Source organism: Puccinia triticina, chromosome 7A (assembly GCF_026914185.1).
Source record: "Puccinia triticina chromosome 7A, complete sequence".
In the NCBI taxonomy this organism is placed as follows: Eukaryota; Fungi; Basidiomycota; class Pucciniomycetes; order Pucciniales; family Pucciniaceae; genus Puccinia; species Puccinia triticina.
In genome coordinates this window covers 3,201,926-3,222,814 of record NC_070564.1, presented here as the reverse complement: position 1 = coordinate 3,222,814, position 20,889 = coordinate 3,201,926, and the positions used below count along the sequence as shown (strand labels likewise).

General features: G+C 45.3%; 3 protein-coding genes across 3 annotated transcripts; all 3 read right to left on the bottom strand.

Annotated features, from left to right (window-relative positions):
* Window positions 1-908: 908 nt before the first annotated feature.
* PtA15_7A380 (uncharacterized protein) lies at window positions 909-1,429 on the bottom strand (the record flags this gene model as incomplete). Its single annotated transcript, XM_053170981.1, has 2 exons — window positions 909-1,317; window positions 1,386-1,429. 2 exons carry the CDS (start codon window positions 1,427-1,429, stop codon window positions 909-911), a joined length of 453 nt encoding a protein of 150 aa, XP_053022208.1.
* A 6,157-nt stretch (window positions 1,430-7,586) lies between these two features.
* PtA15_7A379 (uncharacterized protein) lies at window positions 7,587-9,947 on the bottom strand (the record flags this gene model as incomplete). The annotated part of the gene is made up of 5 exons (XM_053170979.1): window positions 7,587-7,607; window positions 7,778-7,834; window positions 7,907-8,434; window positions 8,524-9,638; window positions 9,704-9,947. 5 exons carry the CDS (start codon window positions 9,945-9,947, stop codon window positions 7,587-7,589), a joined length of 1,965 nt encoding a protein of 654 aa, XP_053022207.1.
* Window positions 9,948-10,459: 512 nt separating this feature from the next.
* PtA15_7A378 (uncharacterized protein) lies at window positions 10,460-11,787 on the bottom strand (the record flags this gene model as incomplete). Its single annotated transcript, XM_053170978.1, has 8 exons — window positions 10,460-10,471; window positions 10,549-10,637; window positions 10,735-10,773; window positions 10,881-10,992; window positions 11,105-11,179; window positions 11,277-11,293; window positions 11,536-11,614; window positions 11,761-11,787. 8 exons carry the CDS (start codon window positions 11,785-11,787, stop codon window positions 10,460-10,462), a joined length of 450 nt encoding a protein of 149 aa, XP_053022206.1.
* Between the last annotated feature and the right edge of the window lie 9,102 nt (window positions 11,788-20,889).

Genomic DNA, 20,889 nt, shown 5'->3' with positions numbered 1-20,889 from the left:
TAACACATGTAATATTGCTATTGGGGCGTATTCTGGCCCATTCTTACTTACTGGTAACCTGAGCGCTTTGGTTGCAGGCTAGTTTATGCATTATGCATATATGTACACTAGGAGCGCGGGCTTGAGCTCTAGGCAACAGAGCACGCGGGCTTGGGTGCGCCACGCAACAAATAAAGCCATCTTTTAAACTATACACAACACCTCAGTTACGTCACTAAAAATGGGTGTAAATATATGTACTTATATATATATGTGCATACAAGTGCATCTACGCGGGGCGTGATGCACTTGGGCAAACTTTGAAGTTAGTTTACACAAGGAAGGGATAATAATTAAGGGTACTTGTAAGTGAGGTACCCTAGGTTATTTTACCCGTAGAATAAGAATCTTCTATAATATTTTACATATTAATTACATAAAGCTGAGTAATTAATTAATTATATATGTATTTAATGTTTTTGCGTAGTTTTACATGTGTAAGAGTAATAATATCTCTTTCATATGTAGAACTATTTTTATATTTTTATTTGTCATGGTGGCTCTGCCATAGTAGCCAGCTGACATCATTACACATCTCAGAGTGACTCCCCAAGAGCTTCTGCTTTTTCCCCTTCTCACTTCTCCTCTCTCACTCAGTAGGATTGATACACCTCAAACTCATAAAGTGTTAAAGCCATCTAAGTCAAAGAGAATCATCATCCACACCCTTTTATTTTTCTTGGTGTAACCCTCTCTCCATCAACATTAGTCAAGAGGGCAGCCTCACCAGCACCTGTAGCCTCTTCTACATTATCAGTAGTGTAGTTGACTATTTCCCCTCACAGCTCTTTCCTGATCTTTGAGGAGTTCCACAACGGACAAGAGCTGAAGAACTGGAACCAGAAGATCTTCTAAACCAAGACTATACTTCAGGAGCTGTTGGCAGAGAGGGACCAGAACGGCTGTTCAAGCAGCTCCAGAAATGCCAGGCTGAGCTTGAAGACACGCGGGCCCACAACCTCAAAGGTAGTGTGGATGAACTGCAACACAAACTCTCCCAGTCCCAAAATTGGGTGCATGTGCTCTGCAAAGAAGTAGAGCAGTTGGTCCACAAACAGGGCTTGACGGCCAAATCCAATCAAGTGATCCAAATTCTGGAAGAGAAAAATCTCCACAAGACCAAATCCCTTGAGATCCAGATTGCGCTGCTTGAAAAGGACCAGATCCATGTCAAGAACAAGCTTGGCAAAAGCTTGAAAGAACGGCTCAAACTGATCAAACATCTGCACAACCAGGCCCGGCTTAAAATTAAATCCATCTAATATCACAATAGTCTCACTAGTATGGCCCAAAGAAATAAGGAAATCTTGAAGAGTGACGCCCAAATCAATCTCCTCAAAACTCACCTCAAAGCTGCCCTTCTGGCTTGCAACTTGCAGACGGACTCCATTGTAGGGGGATGAATACAGCCTAAACAATTCTCCTTTGGGTAAATCCCCATGGTTATTGCATTGAAAAAAAGAATATGTATGTAAATACTAGATTAACTATGTAATGTGCAGCTTCCTCTTGGGTGGGCACCCAGCACCTGCTTGCCAAGATCCAGGAATAATTCCGGGTGGGCAAGCGGGTACATGTACCTATACACCCATTTGCTGGGGAGGATTTCCAAACAGGTGCGCCTTTGTACTCGGCAGAGATCAATGTTCTTCAGCTCCTCCAGGCTGACCTACAACCTGCTTGAAGAGGAAGATTTCTTGGCAAGCAGCTGCAAGGTATTTGCGTCAGAGGAATCCTCCGGGCAAGTGCGCAGACCTTGAAGCTTCTTTGCTTGCCGGGGATGATTCTGGAATCTGAGCAAGAGTCAAAACTCAAAAGTCTCCTCCTTGGTGGTCTCATTTTGCATTCTTGCTGATGAGAATACTCAACCAAAATTAGGTTTGTTCTATGTAGCCGGCCAGTGGGGATAGAATCTCTTTGGCTTGTCTGGAAAGATTCCTCCAGGTCAAGTACCTTGTACCTGCTCGCTGAGGGCCTCAGCAAGCATACTTATCTTGTACCTGCTTGCTAAGGACCTTGGCAAGCAGGTACAACATCAAGTTACTCGCCATGGAGGAATCATCCCCGGCGTGCGGATACATTTACCTATGTATTCATCCTTGGAGCTTTTTCCGCTTGCCAGGCGATGATTCTGGGCAAGACTCCTGCAAGAATTTAGACCGTGTGCCAGCTTCCCGGGCATGTCACTGGGCAGCCAGAGGTCAGACCTTGCCAGCATGCCAGTGAGAAATCCCGGCGTGTGCTTGCTTGGCTATGAAAGGGTAGTTATGTAATTGCTCATCCATGGTTGTGTTTTTTTAGTTGTACATAATTCTTGACAACCATATTCATTTATGATTGTTTAGGCTACATTGAGGTACGCCTCCATTGCCAGCTTAAAACAACAACTGGTTTGTGTCTTTCTGCCACTCTTTATTTCCCTAACACTTTCCTGAGACCTAAAAATAAATTCTCTGGACAATGACGTAATTGACAACAGGAAGAGCTGAAAAACAAACTGAAAACAGAAACCAAACACCTCACGCAAACAAGAGTGGAGATCAGGGAGAGTTCAGAACAAGAGTGGATGCTGAGGGCGGAGAACAAGTCGCTGCGGGAGAACGAGATCCCAAAGGTGGAAAAGGTGAAGGGCCTGTTCATGCGCAGGGACATTGAGCAGAACATGCGCAAAGAGGGTTTTGGCTAGTTTGCCAATCTCTCCCAGAAGCCACCCGCCGGCTTGGCTCAACTACCGGTGTGGAACTACTCAAAGGGGGGAATAAAGCTTGGAAGGGAGATGGATAGCAAAACTAGTACTAATGTAAGCTATGCAAGGGTGCTGGTGAGGCTGCCTTCCTGACTAATGCTGAGGGGATGAGAGTAACAATAAGAAAAAGAAGAAAATGTGTGGCTGATTTCTACTTGATCATAGGAAATAGTACTATGAGCTTTAACTACTGTTTGGCTACTGAGGATGAGAGGGTTGGGGCAATAATTGAAGAAGTGGAAGCAATGCAATGGTTCAATAGCAATGGTGAGTGCAGATGTGCAATGAGCAATGTTCAATAGCAATGGTTGGGGCAATAGCAATGAGTTCAATATGCAAATGGGTGATGAGGAATTTCTGCTATAATGTCTGTATAATCTTCATTGATAATTTGTGACTGGAGAATCTACAAGTGGGGGAAAGGACAGTTCTTATGTTAAGCTGAAAGATGAGCAGTCAAGAGGAATTCTGGCTATGGGAAGAAAGACTGTACAAATGGGGAAGGGTTCTGGCTATGGGAATAAAGACTGTACAAATAGGGAAGGTGATGTGAACATAGTAACAAATTGTAATGATGAGCACTACTGAAATAGGTAAGCACAGATCCTATGATGTAATGTGTACAATAGGCATAGTAAATAATGTGCAATGTATGTAAAAGGGTTTAATATGTGAGAAAATATCTGTAAGAGGAATGTACTATAATGATTTAAGTAAGTTACTAATGAAATGAATGTTGTAACTAATGAAGACTGTAGGTTTTCTGTAAATATTATATCCTTAATAACTATTGAACCATTGAAGATAAAGGGGTACTATGTGTGAGTGACTATAGGTAAAGATCAGGCGTAGAATCTGAATATGCAATGATAATGAAGTATTTGTGAAGGGTTATGGGGTAATAGACAGTGTACTGATGAATATATGTAAAAAGAAGATAACAAAATACTACTTGTGGCTTGGGATAGAGCACCACACCGGCCACACCCACGACAACAAGGAACCGGGCCCCTCATATATCTGCTTAATTTCTGATAATGGTAGGGACAGTGTAGGACCCAGGCAAGCCCCTACTAGACACCCTTACGTAAATTGTTTCAAAATGATTTTTTTTTGGCAAAAATGATACTTACGTAAACCTGTGAAACTTGTTTCAAATGGACACTACTGTGATTTTTTTCTTCTGGGACATACTGACGTACCCTTTTTCAATCTGGTCTTCCCTTCCAAGGGAAAAAATGACATACTCACGTGTTTTGTTTCAATTTGTTTTTGTGCTTAAAGGCGTAAACATAGTTTGCATACATATTAGTTCCTCCCTGTTCTCTCCTGCTCCCATGTTACATTAAAAGGGTCGAGGAAGGTCTGAAAGGCTTCTAAAAGTGATTTTAATCCATTTTTTGTAATACATCAGCAATGATAACCAGAACATCAATTTTGCACTTTTCTTATCCAAAACCCCCACAAATAGCTGCAGATGTTACTTACGTAACTTGTTTCAATCCACTATGCCAAAAAATTACAAAATTGAACATACTGACGTAGTTGGTTTCAAACAGTTGGTTCTCTCCAAAAAATGAAAACTACAGCCGTTTCAAAATGGCAAATTCCCGGGGTATCACGTAAGGGTGTCTAGTAGAGGCTTGCCGGGGTCCTGACAGTGTTAAAGCTGCAGGCTGGAAAATTCAAAGTGTAGATTTTCAACACTTTTTGGTGGATGTTCTCCCACCCAAATGGTGTGATAGCCCGCAATTCCCCTAACTTAGCTAATTCCCTCCTTGGGGGAGCAAAGTGTTGTCTTTGTTGTGACATAGATCCTTATTGTCTCATTGCTCCTCCCTGAACTCCTCTTGACCCATCTGTACTCCAAATGTGGAGTTTGCACACCCCAACCTACAACACAAAGCAACCTCCAAAGGAGGGACTTATGCGCTATGTTGACCCCGCGGCAGTAGAGAATTAGTTAGGCATTTTGGTGAGGACTTTCTTAAAACCAATCTCCCACATGGGTTTCTGAAACTTTTTTGCTCTAATTTACATTTCTGGGATGGCTCAAGCTGTCCCCTTCTTTCTACTATTTTTTCTCATCTTCAACTCCTCTGATTGAGCTGCAATCATAGTTGTAACATTATCAATTTCAGATTCTCTACAGTGCAAAATATGGAATGCACAATGAAGTGGACCTGTCAGTCACAAAAAAGGAATTCATGGGGCACCCAAGGCCCCAAAAATTTGTACAATATGTAAAAAGGAACTCCATGATGTTGTGCACATCTTGCTCCCCCAAGAATTTATTACCTGGTGACAAATGGCGCGTCCAGAAGGATTGAAAAACATCATTTTTCTAGTTCTCTACTGCCAGGGGGTCAACATAGCGCATACAGTGACCCCGCCATGTAAGCATAAGGATGGTGGACAAAAATCCTATGCTTACATTGCGGCATGCTTCTTATTGAGGTAAAGTCCCAGCAAAACCAAGAAAATGGTTGCGGGAAATCTACATTTATGCTATGCTTACATTGTGATTATGCTTACATCGTGAATGCCTACATGGCGGGGTCACTGTAAGTCCCTCCTTTGGAGGCTTCCTGCGGGCAATGGTGAAACAATACAATACGGGACTGGTATTCAATACTATGTATAGTATTGTTTTTTTGATACATCAGAATTCAATACCATGTACTGTATTGAAAAAAAGATACAATATGGTGGTATTGTATCTAAAAAAACAACACCTTTTCTGGGCAATTGGCGCTCAATCCAATGGCCCCTCCCAGCAATAACTTGTATTGTATTGTATCAGAATGTATTGGCAATACAATACCATGGATTGTATTGGTTTGGTGACTTGATCCAATACCAATACAGTGTATTGGACTCAAAAAAAATACCAATACATGTACTGTACCGTTTCACCATTGCTGCGGGACAGTGTCCCCCCTCCACCACCCAAACTCCGAACTCCGACCTCCCGCATCAGGAAGGACTTGGTTAAGTTAGGTGAAAGACCGGTCTGCGCTAGTCAGAGAGTGAGGTCACACCTCCTCTTGATGACCAACTGGTCTGTGCCGGTCACCAAGGGCATGCCCCCTCTAGGAAAGGTCATGTCCCCTCTCAAGGACCAGTACAGTCACCAAGGGCATGCCCCCTCTAGGAAAGGTCATGTCCCCTCTCAATGACCAGTACAGACTGGAGGTGTGCTGTGCCGGTCATAGCTACTCTCAACAACCGGTCTGTGTCATTGGGGGAGGTCAAACCTCCTCTTGTTGACCGGTCTCAAACTTAACTAAGTCCAAAGGTGGGGGCGCAAAGCGCCTCCACCGGAGGGACTTATGCGGCATTGGTGATTTAGGACTGAGAGCAAAGGCCAAAAATGCTGATTTTGACAAATGTTCCCATAGCTCCTTCACCTCCAAGGATCCCAACAATGTTTTTGGATCAGATGAAATATCAACATCTTGTCTAATTTTTGATGCATCAATATCATCATGAGTCCTCCTGCCTCACTCACAATGATACATCAAAGATGGTGGATGGCAAAAGCCAACCTGGAGACTGTTGAAACAGCATTTTTAGTGAAAATCCATACACTTGCCTCGAGGAAAAAAAAATGACACGTATCCAGGACTCACTGCTCTGACAGATCTGAGAATGTCACAAAGCTGCAGGATGCGTGTGGGAACATGCATTTTCAGCCATTTACTCCAAATCCCGAGGGAGCCAGTTGGAAAAACAGTGATCAATCATCTGTTCTAGCCAGGACAAGTTTTTTTGTGTTTACATCCCCTGTATCTCAAGTTTGGAAAGGAGAAAAATACACCAGAAGGTGGCTGGAGATAGCCACGCTTCTGATGAGTCTTAGTGAAAATGTACGGGGTGATCACAAAAACACACCACCGTACAGGGACCGTAGCACAAAAAGGCAAGGATTTGGGGCATAACTCTCAGGCCAAAATCACCTGTAAGGCATAAGTCCCTCCCAGAGGAAGGCCTTTGGCCTCCCTTGGGAGGGACTTACAGCCATTCCAAAAAAGCTTGGCTTTGTTGGAGGGAATTTCCACCCAAACTTTGTCTTGGATTTGCCAATAATCACTGGCAAGGTTGGAGATATGTATATTCATGCCCACCTCATTCTTATATGCAGGGTGCATATGCAGCAGCCAGATGCCCTCAATCATCTCCTTCCTTTCATTTTTTCCTAATTCTGAGTTCAGAATCAAGCAATTTGGCTGATTTTACCCTGGATGGCATACTGATCCTGTTTGCGAGGTTGGATGGTGCTGGTCCCAGCGGCTGGCGTGTTTTTTTTCCGCTACCAAACGGCTTGATTGGTGGGATCCTACAAGCGACTGCGCTCGCAGGTCTGGATATCATGTGTCAAACCTTGATGTTGGATGCACATACATTGGCAAATCCAGAGGGAATTTCCACTGGAAATTCCTTCCAAAGAAGCCAAGCTTTTTCGGAATGGCTGTAGTTAAGTTAGGACCGGTCTATACTAAGAAACCTGGATAGACAGCAGCGTACCATCGAGCACAATCTTCTCATTCTTCCCTGGTGTTAAATAACAAATATAAAATATGTAGGGTTTGAAGATAAAACAAACAACCAGTAACCCAGAAAAAAAAAAAAAAAGAGCTGGATGTGTGTGTGTGTGGGGAGGAGAGAAGAGACAGGAAGCGGAATTACGCGGACAGCTAGATCAAGGTCTAATGGAGAGAAACTCAGATGTTTTGCAAGTAAAGAGAATCAAGTTATACTTAATGAGGCAGATAGACACAAATAATTACATAATGGCTTATTACACTTTTGAAGCCAATCTCTGTTTTACAAAGAGAAAATGGAAGCAAACCCGAGCAAGCCGGGAAAAAAAAGGTAGTAACAAGAATGATTGAAAGAAAGTTAATTAGTATTCCTCGTTGCATTGAATCAAGAACCAGGTAACCGGGGGGAAGGGGGTAAAAACAGAGATGAGAAGGAGGAACTACTGACTCGAATTTCTTGAGGAGTGAAGTGCAAGATGACGCCCAAGACTCTCACCAAATGGGGCTACGGAACGAAAACGTCAGGGCACCTGTCCGACAGACGGCATCTGTGGAGAGAGAGGGGGAGAGGACGTACGCGCATTTCTTTGTGTTCGAGGAACTGGAGGAGTGTGTTCCGGAGATACTCGAAGTTGAGTTGGGCTTCGTCGTCGAGTGCCGGGTTGTCCAGACTGACAGACGAGGAGTCGGGGTCGACGAGCGTCGAGGACTGGGGAGGCGGCGGGGTGGTGGGGGGGATGTGTGAGGCGTGGGGGGAGGGAGAGCAGGATGGGGCGGGGGCGTGGGTCGAGAGATCGGGCTGGGGAGGATCGGATCCAAGGGCCGGGTCCCTCGTCGTCGCGGGTGTGGCCGGTAGTGGAGCCGAGCCGGCGGGCGGCTTCTGGGAGAAGTGGGCGAAGTAGCCGACGCCCTCTTTGCGCACGTTCTGCTCGATGTTCCCGCGCATGAACAGGCCCTTCACCTCGTCCACCTTCCGGATCTCGTTCTCCCGCAGCGACTTGTTCTCCGCCCTCAGCATCCGCTCGCGTTCTGAACCCTCCTCGAGCTCCACTCTCGTTCGTGTGAGCTCTTCCGTTGCTGTTTTCAGCTCGGTTTGCAGCTCTTCCTGTCGTCGATTACGTCATTGTCCGGGGGATTTCTTTTCAGGTCTCAGGAGAGTGTCAGGGGAGGAAAGAGTGGCAGAAAGACACGAACCAGTTGTTGTTTTAAGCTGGCGATGGAGTCCGTCTGCGAGTCCCGAGCCAGAAGGGCGGCTTTGAGCTGAGTTTTGAGGAGATCGATTTGGGCGTCACTCTTCAAGATTTCCTGATTTCGTTGGGCCATACTAGTGAGACTATCGTGATATTCGATGGATTTAAGCCGGGCCTGGTTGCGCAGGTGTTCGATCTGTTCAAGCCGTTCTTTCAAGCTTTCGCCGAGCTCGTTCTCGACATCGATCCGCTCCTTTTCGAGCTGCGCGATCCGGGTCTCGAGGGTTTTGGTTTCGTGGAGATGCTGCTCTTTCAGCATTTGGATCACCTGATCGGATTCCAGCGTCGAGCCCTGTTTGTGGACCAACTGCTCTATTTCCTCGCAGAGCACATGCACCCGATTTTGGGACTGGGTGAGTTCGTGTTGCAGTTCGTCCACACTACCTTTGAGGTCGTCGTGCTGGGCCCGCGTGTCTTCCAGCTCAGCCTGGCGGTTCTGGAGCTGCTCGAACAGCCGGTCCCTCTCCGCCGACAGATCCCGGAGTCTAGCCTCGGTTTGGACGATCTTCTGGTTCCGGTTCGTCAGCTCTCGTTCGTAGGCTGCCTTGGCGGTGATCGTATCGAGCTCGAACTGGGATTTCTTTGAGGCCGTCTCGCGCTCGAATTGACTGCGGATCGACTGGTTCTCTCTTTCGTAAGAATGGCGTAGCTTGGACAGCTGCTGTTCTTGCGAGATCTTCAGCTTGGATAATTCATCCTCCAGCGATTTCTTGTCGGCCTGCAATTCTTTGATCTTTGAGCTCGAGTTGCTGTTCGACTCATTCAGCTCGCTCTCCAGGGCATTCTTGTCCTTCTCGGTCTGGACGAGCTTCTGCCGAACGGCGCGGAGGAGACTGATTGACTTTGCCCGCTTCTCCTCCTCCTGCTTCAATTTAGCTTGGGTGGTTTCGAGTTCGGTTTTGAGGGCCTCGATTTCCTGCCGAGATTGTTCCTGTTGAGCTTTTGTTTCGTCCGGTGGATCTGGTGGTGGCGGTTGATCAGGCTTTAGTTGATGATCGATTGAATTGGCTGGGTTGCTTGCATCACAGACCTTCAATCGGTCCAACTGATCATGTCGTTCTGAAATCGGACAATCGTCAGCAACATTCGCTCTTTATTGGAGACCAGACGGGGTGTAAACTGACCGGCTAGGGAGTTGAGCAGTTGGCTGGTGGGGTCGGTCAGGGGGGTATCCGCTTTCTGCGCGAGTTCGTTGAGGGTCTGGTAGAGTGCCAGCAAGGTATTCTGGCCAGAGAGGATGGGTAGCAGGGCCTGGATGATCGCATCCAGCGCTGGCGGTTCTGCTTCGATGTGCTGGTTGTTTTCGGCTGGGTTGTGTGCTGACGATGATGGTGCTGGCGAGTCTGGCAGGGGGATATTCTCGGCCATCGTGGTTGGTGGTCGCCTGCCAACCTCGGCCCACCCGGAAGAAACACTTCTCCTTTTCTCGCTAACATCAGCTGCATCTGCACAGAATAGATGCAAAAAAGAATACAACACCTATCTTGGATTGGATGATGACATGTTCAAGCACAACACCTGATGCAAACCTCATGCGCGGAAATGTGCACTTCCAAAAACATTCTTCATATGTTGTAGACAGGGGGCAAGATCAAACGTAAATCATCAACTTTCATTCGGCAGTAGTAGTTCTAGTCAAGGGTGAGCGTAGAGAATCGTATATGTAGAAATTATATAAATTAAATATAATTCCAAATATAGTACAACGGCAAAAGATATTTTTTGGCTTTCTTTTTTCTCATAGAATTTCAAACAAAAGCGAGATAAGAGGAAGGAGATCTATAGCGGTTATAAGTAAGAGAAAAAACTAGCTCATGCCAACTGTGATTAGTACTGTCCAGCCCCAGTAACCGACGATTGGTCGCGTGACCCTCAATTCTTCAAGTTGCATACTTCAAACAGAAAAGAAAGGAATAAGTGAAAAGTAATTATTTCGGCGGGGATGGGGGGAGAGATCGAGTGGGCTCACTTTTCGAACATGCTCTTGAGCAGTGCTCTTGAACAACTCGTAGTCCTTATCGAACTGTTCAGCGATACTGGCCACAATCGCGTCCTCGGCTACATACATCCCATCACACGAAAGAAGAAGAAAAAAACACCGGCATCTGACTATTCAGTGTGAGAAGTGTTGAGGACTGAAGAAAGGGCTACTGACGATTTGGCTCGACTAATAGATTAACAATTGCTCTAAGCACTGGGACCAAAAAAAATGACGATAACATGATCCAGATCAATATCAAACATCAGCAATTATTCGGTGTCCAATTGGAATGTAACTGGGAGAGGAGACAAAAGACAGACCATGCTCGATCCTGATCGAAGGTTTCCAAGCGTCTGGCTTCAAGAGACCTATGCAGAGCAGGCCTTCTTGGGTGATATTAGGGTGATAGATCCTCGTCAAGAATTTGATCGTCTTATTATTACGCACAACATTTTTTTTTTTTTTTTTTGGAAGAAAATCAATCGATTGGAAAAAAAGAAAGCAGAAGATTGATGATGGATTTGTCGGAGGGAAAGATGCTTACCGGTGCTTTGAACGGGTACTCTAACGGAAACGTCGCTTCTATTTTGAACTTCCCGCCCTCGTAACACGATCCAACCTGCACGTATTAGTCATCAATCAAAACCGCCAAATCTCTTCCTCAGACCTTGTTTTCTTCGAAGTGGAAAACAGACACCAATTTTGTAAACGCTCACAGGTCCCTCCATAATTCCTACAACCATTCGATTTTTCGTCCGGGGAAAAAAGGAAGAGGAGTGTGTTAGATATGTTTCTTTTTCGATTGCTCATCCGCTTCGGTTTGGGAGATAGATATACTATCCACAACACTGGATATCCATGTGTATACTGACAAGTGCGCTTCCTTTCCATTTCCTTCTTTGATTATTTATTTTTTGTTTATAAAAATAAGGGGAATGAGGAGAGAGAGGGAGAGAAAGGATGATAAGCACCCACCAGTCCAATGTAAGACGTTGTTCTCGTCAGGCTCGATCGTCACATTGTTGATAGGATTCGACTGCAGATCGGTATATTCCTACCGGGTTTCAAAATCGGCCGACCACCGATCAAGGGTGTTTTTCAAAACGACGAACGGAGCAAGGAAATATCCCAAAGAATACCAGATAACAAGTCAATAGTTCTGTTTTTCTATTATTTTTTTTTGGAGAGAAGTTGATTTACCTTAGCAATTCTTCGATTTGCAGACATCGGTGTAAACCCTTCGCTCAGTTGGAGAAGAGAGCCTGCTGGAGTGGGTCGGATCGGACTATACGCGTGAGTTGGTATGTCGTGTGTTCTCGTTCGTTCGTTTGGTTTTTCGTTCGAGCTGAAGATGTATTACTGCAGTTTTGATATTCTGATGATCGCCAGCAGACTGGAGGTCCGACGGAGATAAGCCCAAGCCAAAGCTAACTGTGTATGTATCCGGCGGATACATCATTGCAACCCAGCTTATGTAAGCCCTCCATTCGGCCCTCATCACAATCCCTTTTCCCTGCAGAAACACATTTGTGAAAACTCAACCTCATCAACAGTTATGGGAAGAACTTGACTGTCTAAGGCACGGAAGATTCATGCGGAGCATTACTGATCACTTACTACAAGTATACCTGCTGCCAGTTGTGAGCCTTGCTATGAACAAAAGTCAAAACTGGCTTGGTTGGTTGGAGCTGACGAGTACAGTAAGTATAAGGTTAAAAGAGATAACTCAAGTCCAGGCACTTGATCAACATGAAATATATGACTGCTTTGATTGAGCCCTTGAAGAAAACTATGTATATAGCCCGGTCCATGTTGGAGTATTTTAAGTCCCCAACTAAAATTACACAGCTAGCTGGTCAATAAAATGGGGAGCTTAAAATAGGGGGTTCACGATAGAATTTTTAGAGAAAATTTAGAGCCCATTTAAAGGCCTTTATGAACAACTTGATAAAAAATTCAAAAGTTTTTCTGATTTCCAAGGAACATTAATATGTGAACAGCTTGACAATTTTTTTAAAAAAATTGTTCATCAAGGCCTAAAAATGCACTGCAAAAGGGTTTGAATTGCTTGCAACCCCCAACCTTGAGGTTGAACGGAGGCAAGCAATATAATATTGGTCTCCCAGACAGATCTTATCACCAGGAAAAAAAAATAGTCACTTGATGACAAGTGACATCATGCCAGCTCCAGCGGGCTACCCACCATCTACCCACCATCTACCCATCATCTACCTACCATCTACCCATCATCTAACCAGTTTAAGAATTTCCACAGGAGATCCTCAGTTTTTGCTGGGCACCACTGATCCCCATTTCTGGTCAGCTGATACTCAGCTTTAGCTCCCAGCTTATGCTCAGCTTTGGTGCCCAGCTCATGCTCAGCTTTGTTGCCCAGATCAGAACCAGTCCTGGCCCAGCTTATTTTCAGCTTTATTCCAGTCATGGCTCATCTTAGACTCAGATTAGGACTATCATTGGCCCAGCCAATGCTCAGCTTTGGACCAGTATTGGCTCAGCTGATTTTCAGCTTTGGATAAATCTCGGCCCAGCCAATGCTCAGATTCTGAGTCTGATCACTCCTGTAACAGCTTATGCTCATCTGTGGACCAGCCTTGGCTCAGCTGATGCTCAGCTGTGGACCAACCTTGGCTAAGACAATGCTCAGCTGTGGACCAGCCTTGGCTCAGCTGATGCTCAGCTGATGCTCAGCTGTGGACCAGCCTTGGCTCAGCTGATGCTTGGCTGTGGAACAGCCTTGGCTCAGCTGATGCTTGGCTGTGGAACAGCCTTGGCTCAGGTGATATTAATTTTTTGAATAGTCTCAAAACATCTGATACTCAGCTTTAGAACAGCCTTGGCTCAGCCAATGCTCAGCTTTGTACCAGCATTGGCTCAGCTGATGCTCAGCTTTTGAAAAATTTTGGCCCAACTGGTGTTAATCTTTGGAACAGTATTGTCCCAGCTGATCCTAAGCTCTGCACAAGCCTTTTCCAAGATGATGCTCAGCTTTGGACCATTGTTGGCTAAGCTGATGCTCAGATTTGGAATATTCTTGGTCCAGCTGACACTTGGATTTGTTTCAGGCTTGGAATATCCAATGCTCAGCTGTGGCCCAGGCTCAGCCAATGCTCAGCTTTGGCCCAGGCTCAGTCAATGCCTACTGCTCAGCTGTTCCTGGGAAAAAATTAGGATCAGCTGACTGTGCCACATTGAGTGCTCTGGTGCAGTCCTGCAAGCTCTACAAGTGCTGGTGGAGCAGACTTGGAGCAGCGCTGGAGTAGCTCTGGAGCAGAAACCAAAGCTGCATCATGTCACTTGCCATCAAGTGAATATTTTTTTTTCCTGGTGTATGTTGGCGGGGCCCACCAATACATTACATTGTCACCAATACAGCCCCCTTGGCAGTGATGGACTCTGATGTTTTTCCAAAATTCAATTGTGAACCCCCCTAATGGCCACGGGAATCAACATTTTAAGCTAAAATGTTGGTAAGTTTGTCTGGTTGTCCATGTAGGTGGCGCCTAAGCTGTACACTGTGCGGAGGGTATACAGTAGGGGAATTGATTCACTACAAGAAAAACTGGGTCAACTACTTGCATTTGAAATGCAGGGTGATCTGACCAAGCTGCCATTGTAGCCCCACTTGTAATAAAATGACTGCCTTTGAGGCACAGTCACTGTGCAATGTGCACAATCACTGGGCATTGAAGTTTGGTTGAGGGAACCCTTTGAGGAAGGTTGGAGTAACACCAAAAGCCTCCGTCAAGTTCCCACATGTCAACTGCTTACAGTTGAACCAGTTATTTTTGCAGTGATTCCTTCCCATGCAGCCTCCTAGGGTAGCCTGTCACCACGGTGGTTGGATCCAAGCAACCCAATTTGAACTTAGTCCTCCCTTTGGAGTTGGCAGGCAGGCACCCCTTGGGAAAAGTGTAAGCCTCAAAAGGAGGGACTTGGGAGTAAGTGGCCAATTTTGGTATGGAAGCTGAGGAGTCAAGACTGCCTCAATCCATTTTCCCGGTGTCAGAATTTGACACCACATCACAACAGCATCCTATGGGTCAAATTTCCCGCCCTGGTGCAAAATTGAAGCCCTACAGGCTACATCTTGCCTTCAAAAGTACATAGGCCACACATGATTCACTCTCAAGGTTTTGAACCTCCAAGGAATGTGAAATGATGGATTCATGATTGCAGGAAATATCATACAGTTGTACATTTGGGCAACTGCATGAGCATATTACAATAGTGAACATCTCAACCAACAATGACCAATTATTGACAAGGTAAGAATGTTTCACCCTTGATTGCAACAGTCAAGCTTCTAGATAGCACCAAGTATGTGTTTCCCAGATGGTTTGATTGTCTGGATAATATCCTCAGTAATCAAAAAACAATTTAAATTGTTAAAATGACCCTTCTCCAGCCAGAATAGGAAAACATAGTCAGCCCCTCTGACTCCGCCACCTGCTTGGCCAACTTTGTGAAGGGCTACAATCCAAAGTAGATTGCCAGAAACTGGGACTGTCTATTAGATCTAGCCTGGCCAAAAATTGAGGTTAACCTCACTAACGCCCTTTCTCAACGCTATCAAAAGTTCAAACCAGCTTTCAAAATCTTCTCAACTATTGTCAATGCCTATGAGAAGAACACTAGAGTACACAAATATCTGCTTGCACAAAGCCTTTTGGAACACCCACCGTGATCCTACTGCGCCACTGCTCTCTGGATCAGTAATTCTTGTGTGGCCGCTGAAAATCTGCGCGCCATCAACAAACTCCCTACCAGTTTCAAAATTTGGATTTTCCCATGGCAGGCCTTGATTTCTTGTGGTCAAACATCAGGGACTTTGTTTATAAACCATGATGTAGATTTAACTTGATGGTGCCATTGGAGCTCTGGAAGCCCACAAGGTCAGCCTAAACAGAACCAAGACAACCAATCTAGTCTCTGCATTGGCTGCAACCGGCAGGAATGTTGCCTGCTCCAACTGTGGCAAACAAGGCCATTGGTCCTCTGCAGTCAAGCTTGGTAGCTATGAATCTGGATCTTACAACAATGAAGGTGACATGGAAATAATTCATGAGTAACTGAACCAGTTTATAGCTAGCATTTTTTTTCTTAATACATCCAAAGCTATTAATTATTAAGCCTACCGTACAGATCTTCCACCGTCATTGGTACAATATCTAATTTTGTTTTTTTCTACTTCATTCTAGAACTTAGTACTAGTTATCAGCAAGGGGGGCTGTTGGGATTATCTGTATGTTAGATCTGATATGCTAGTATGTAGCTAAGCCTATACTCATATTAGAGATGGCACCAGGTACCCCTTTGCAGGTACCTGGTGTTTGTCAGCGGGTACCTGCTGGACTTCAACAGGTACCTGTTAGCGGATACGGGTGCGGGTGCCCATGTCCACCATTTTGTGCAAAAGTTACCCGCCATATACCCCCCACATCACCAGAAGCTTCGCGAGAGGGCTTCCTCTTGGAAAGCTGCATTACAAACACCAGCTCGCCAGGAGGGAGTCCTCTTGGCGGGTTGGTATACATACATCAGCTCGCCAAGGGGCTCCCCTGGGCTCCCTCTTGGCCAGCTGGAATACATACACCAGCTTGCCAAAAGGAATTCCTCTTGGTGGGCTGGTATACATACACCAGCTCGCCAAAAGGGATTGGTTTTGGCGGGCTGGGATGCATACACTAGCTTGCCAAGAGGGCTTCCTCTTGGCAAGCTGGTGTATCTGTACCAGCCCTCTGAGAGTGGTGTACCCAACACTGGCATGAGGTTGGTGATGTAGAGCTGATGCTTGAGCAAAGAAATTGGGCCAATGATGCTACAGTTAAAAAAGATGTTGGGCTGTTGCCATAGTTCATTTTGTGTGGCAGTGAGCTGATGCTCAGCATTTTGGGCTGATGCCACAGTCAAAGAGGAATCAGTATTTTGGGCCAATGCCTCAGCATGAGCCATTTTGGTGTGTTTTTTCTTTCAAGTTGGCCTTAGCACCAATGTGCACAGCTATATTTTGGAGGGACTGAATTATGCTGATGTGCTCCAGCCTGTGAGTTTCTGAGACAAGAGGATCAGCCTGTCCCCAGAACTTTTATTCAAAAATAAAAAAGGAAACAGAAAAACCATGTGGTTCCCAGCTATCATTATAGCTTTGATTCTTACTAGTGTGGCCAATATCACCCTCAGGGCCATTGACTTGATTGAACCACATACAATCATGTCCTGCTATCATCAGTAGCACCAGTCACATCAACTTAGTCCTACCACACAAATTTACTTTTATCACTACCTGACATTGGTATCTCAATACATCAAGTTTTTTTTCCTTGAATTGGTCAACTCATCCTTTTCCTTGTTGGTCTCAGACAACCATCTTCTACAAATGAATATGACCAACAGGGTATCAAAGGTGGAGTGTGGATCTGCTAATTGCACCACAGCTGTTTGCAAAAAAGGAAGCATTTCCAAGCCCAAGAAATGCAAGACCCAGGCAAGTTAACTGGAATTATTTTAGAATTTTGTTACTTAGAAAAGAACATTGTAAATTTGAGACTTGATGAAATACAGTGCTATTTAATTGCTTGATTTTAGGAGTGGGTTAATTATCTTGTAATATTGTTTCCCTGCCTCACCATGTTGAAGCTCTGCAAGATCTGGCTTGGCATTGATGAGTTCTTCCAAGGCATTGATTAACCCTTGATTAAGACATTTAATTTGATCCAAATCATTAAAGCAGAGAGAGGCCTGTCGGATGTTTTGTCCACTGGCTTCATTGTGTTCCCTACAAGCATTTGAACTTGTAAGATCAGGTCGACTTGACTGAGCACTGTCCAAGTTGATATTTACGATCAGACAAGGTTTGCTGTGCTGGAGTTGAACATTCAATAAAGTATTGGGTAACTGTTCATCTTCTACACTGCGGTCCATTTGCCAGCTACTGGCCCAAATTCCACAGAATGAAATGTTCTTTTCATGCAGATCGTCTGAGTCACGCTTGAGGTATATTGCAAAAATCTGGTTGATACCTAGCTGGTCTGAACGGCATTGCGCAGCCATGCATTGGTGCATGAAACCTAAAAGGTTTTTGGGTGTCGGAGAATAGTTGATGCAAGAGAAATGATTCCAAAAAACCATTCCATTATCCAAAAGATCCTTCTTCTGCTTGGGGCCTATTGAACTGAGAACCAAGTCGTTTTTGCCAGTTAAAGCTCTCAAGAAATTCACCAAACAAACTGGACACCCAGTGCGTACACCATCTTTGTCCGATGTAGCTAGAGTGTGTTGCATTGCCTGCAACAAAATGATCCGAGTAGCAAGTTCACAAGTGCCTCTGGCGGGAGCGAGTCCAAGTTGCACAATTGTAATGACTGATTTGATGCCTTGAATCAACATACCCTCATCCTGCAGAAAGTTGAGAGAAGCTGCTGCAAGAGTAAATTGCAACGGGTAGTTACTAATCACCGCATCCCAGTCTGGGAAGATGTGATTGCAATGAGCGGCATGGCATGCAATGAGCTCGGCGTTGAAGTATAAGGCGCCATCAATCCGTGGCTGGATGGTGGGACCAAGGAATGCAAAGTCTTGCGCTCTTGTCAAGATGCCTGGTCGAGTGAGTCCGGTCGGCCCGAGCAGTTTTAGCCCAGCCAAACTCCAAATGGCCTTGTAAATTTCCGCGGGCGGATGCTGTTTGGCCATGGCATCACAAAAGTAGGCACCATAGATTGGACTTCCGTACTTGAAGAGTCGCTCCGGAGACACCAATTCCACCCAGGATTGGGGTTGGTCAGACGGGACCATCACATCAAACAAAAGAATTTTGCAGATCGGTGGATAAAGCAGTTCTTCTCCCACGAAACCGTGTCTTGCGCCCGGGTCAAATTTCCTTGGGAACTTAAAATTGGCTACTGGGGGTGTGGCATTGACCAGGATTGCAAATAACCCCATGTTTTCAGGTATCTTGCTGATTGCTTGACAAAAGGTGTCAACGAATGATGGTTCATCATCAGAGCCCGGGTCTTGTTGGTGTAGCGTGCTGGCTTCATCAAGCGCAAGTAGTACCCTCATTGAAGAGTCTTCATTTACAAACTCCGTAGATCTCCCCATGGCTTTGGCTGCTGTTGAAACGCTGTCTTTGCTGTGTTCAAATTTTGACATTTCTGCCTGAACATTGTTGGCAAATTTTTGCTGGGTTCATTTAGACATATCGAGCTGTTCTGAGCTTGCAACCTCGATGTAGTCGTTCCACTTCTTCAGCCTTTCTTGCTTCTCCTCCGCGGGATCCTGACTGTTGAAAAAATTGACAACAACTTTAAAGATAGAATTAATAAGATATTGATAATGCCAGTGAATACCGCCGGAAGCCGTTGGTACCAGACTATCAGTGAGTGCGGATCTAGGGGGGTAACCGGTGGATTCCTGAGGACGAAGGCAGATAAAAACCACGCAAATGTGCCTTGACATCTCCATGAGCAAACAAGTTTTCCCAAACGTTGAAGGGCCAACCAGTGTAGCGTATGGCGCCAAATATGTAAATCTGTCCCACTTTTTTGCATATTCATTGAGTGTTTCTAAGATTGGATCAATGATGGTTTTGGATCTCAAAAAAGGGCAATCGTATCCTTTCTTGATGATGCTATCAGAAACTCTGGAAGAGGCTATTCTTGGACCAGCTTTGAGTATCCGGCGGCCCTCTTTAGCCTGAAGATCCGAAAGCATTGTTGACAGTCAAACTAAATCAGTCAATAAGCAACAGTAATCATTTGGAGGTGATTCAGCACATCATTAACAATTCATTAGATGAGGGCCAACAAGGTAATAACATGCCAACCAACCAAAATTGGATGAGTGGTGGTGGCAATGGGTTGACGTAGTGGCCCAAGGTGCTCTTGCAAAACTCAGCTGCCTCCAACGTACAATTCCAATTTCCTATGACAGGAAAGAAACTACTGCACAGACCATGTTTGGGTTGACAAAGGTATCACGCGTTTGCTTGTATCTGCTTTGTTCTTGTGATAATCAGCTTTTTGCGTGTGCAAAATAATCAATCGCACATTCACATACTTACATGCTGGACGGGATCCTGCAATTGCTTGGCCTGGTCGGTTTGGCATGCGGGCTTGTGGGATCAACCAATTCCTGATTTCCGTTGAACTTGGGGATGCCACCCGGGGCATCAGGCCCGGGTACTGTCCAATATCCAAGCCCGGCAAATACGGTCCCAACACTGGGTATTTAACCGGTGCGCAGGTATCAAACTTATGTAACACAAGCGTACCCTCCTTGGGGGAGCGTATGTATTTGGAGACGCTTCGGGCCCAAGCTTAACCAAGCCTCTCTGGAGGAAAGCCCCGCAGGGTCTCTTTCTCACAGAGAGGCTTGCCCCCAAGCCACCAATTTTGGCGTGAGAGCTGACAAGCCTGGGGCTCAACCAACCCCCATTTTTCCTTTGATCCATATATCTCACACCCATTTTTTGCTCAATAGGGACATGAGTGGTGCGGCCTTGTAGGCTAGCTTCTTGCGCAGGCAGCCATCCACTAATCAGCTTTTTATCTCCCCAGCTGGCCGCTGGACACCCTTGCAAATTCACTGCTGAGCTTGCTCCAACAAATCAATGTTTTTTTCCAACTCCTGTACATTAAGAATACCAATTGATCATGAATTGAGAAGTGAACTTGTTCAAAAATATGCATTTTCATGTAATTACAAGCAGAAAAATACTTCTTCCATGCACTTATTATAGATGCAGAAGTGTACAATCATTCCCAGAATCTTGGAAGCTTGATTTTACAAGCTTTGTAACTTCAAGACTGTTCAAGATAGAAATATGTGGCCTATGTAGGTTTGAAGGCCAGATGAAGGGCTTCAATCTGGCACCAGGGCGGCCTGATTGGCCCGCAGGACGAAATTTTAGTGTGATGTCAAAGTTTGACACCAGCCAAATGGGTTGAGGCGGTCCTCAGCACTCACGCCAAATTTCCCCGCTTACTCCCAAGTCCCTCCTTTGGAGGCTCGCGCTTCGCGCGAGGGGCGCCAGCCTGCCAACTCAGAAGGGAGGACTGACTAAGTTTGCTTTGCACCTCCTCGGAGAAGCTTTGTTTAAGCTTGCAAGGGTATTGCTCAAAGGGGAGACTACGGGTGCTATGATGATGGCTTAAAATCTGGTTGATTTCGACGCAAGACTGAAACTCAATGCTTAATAGGGTTCCTTCATTGTAACCCAAAGTACTGGATGACTTCCTTTGATGATTGCGGGTCTCCCAGAGGTAATTTAGAGCCACAAAGGCTAATTTCCCTGCTTGTTGGGTCTTTCAT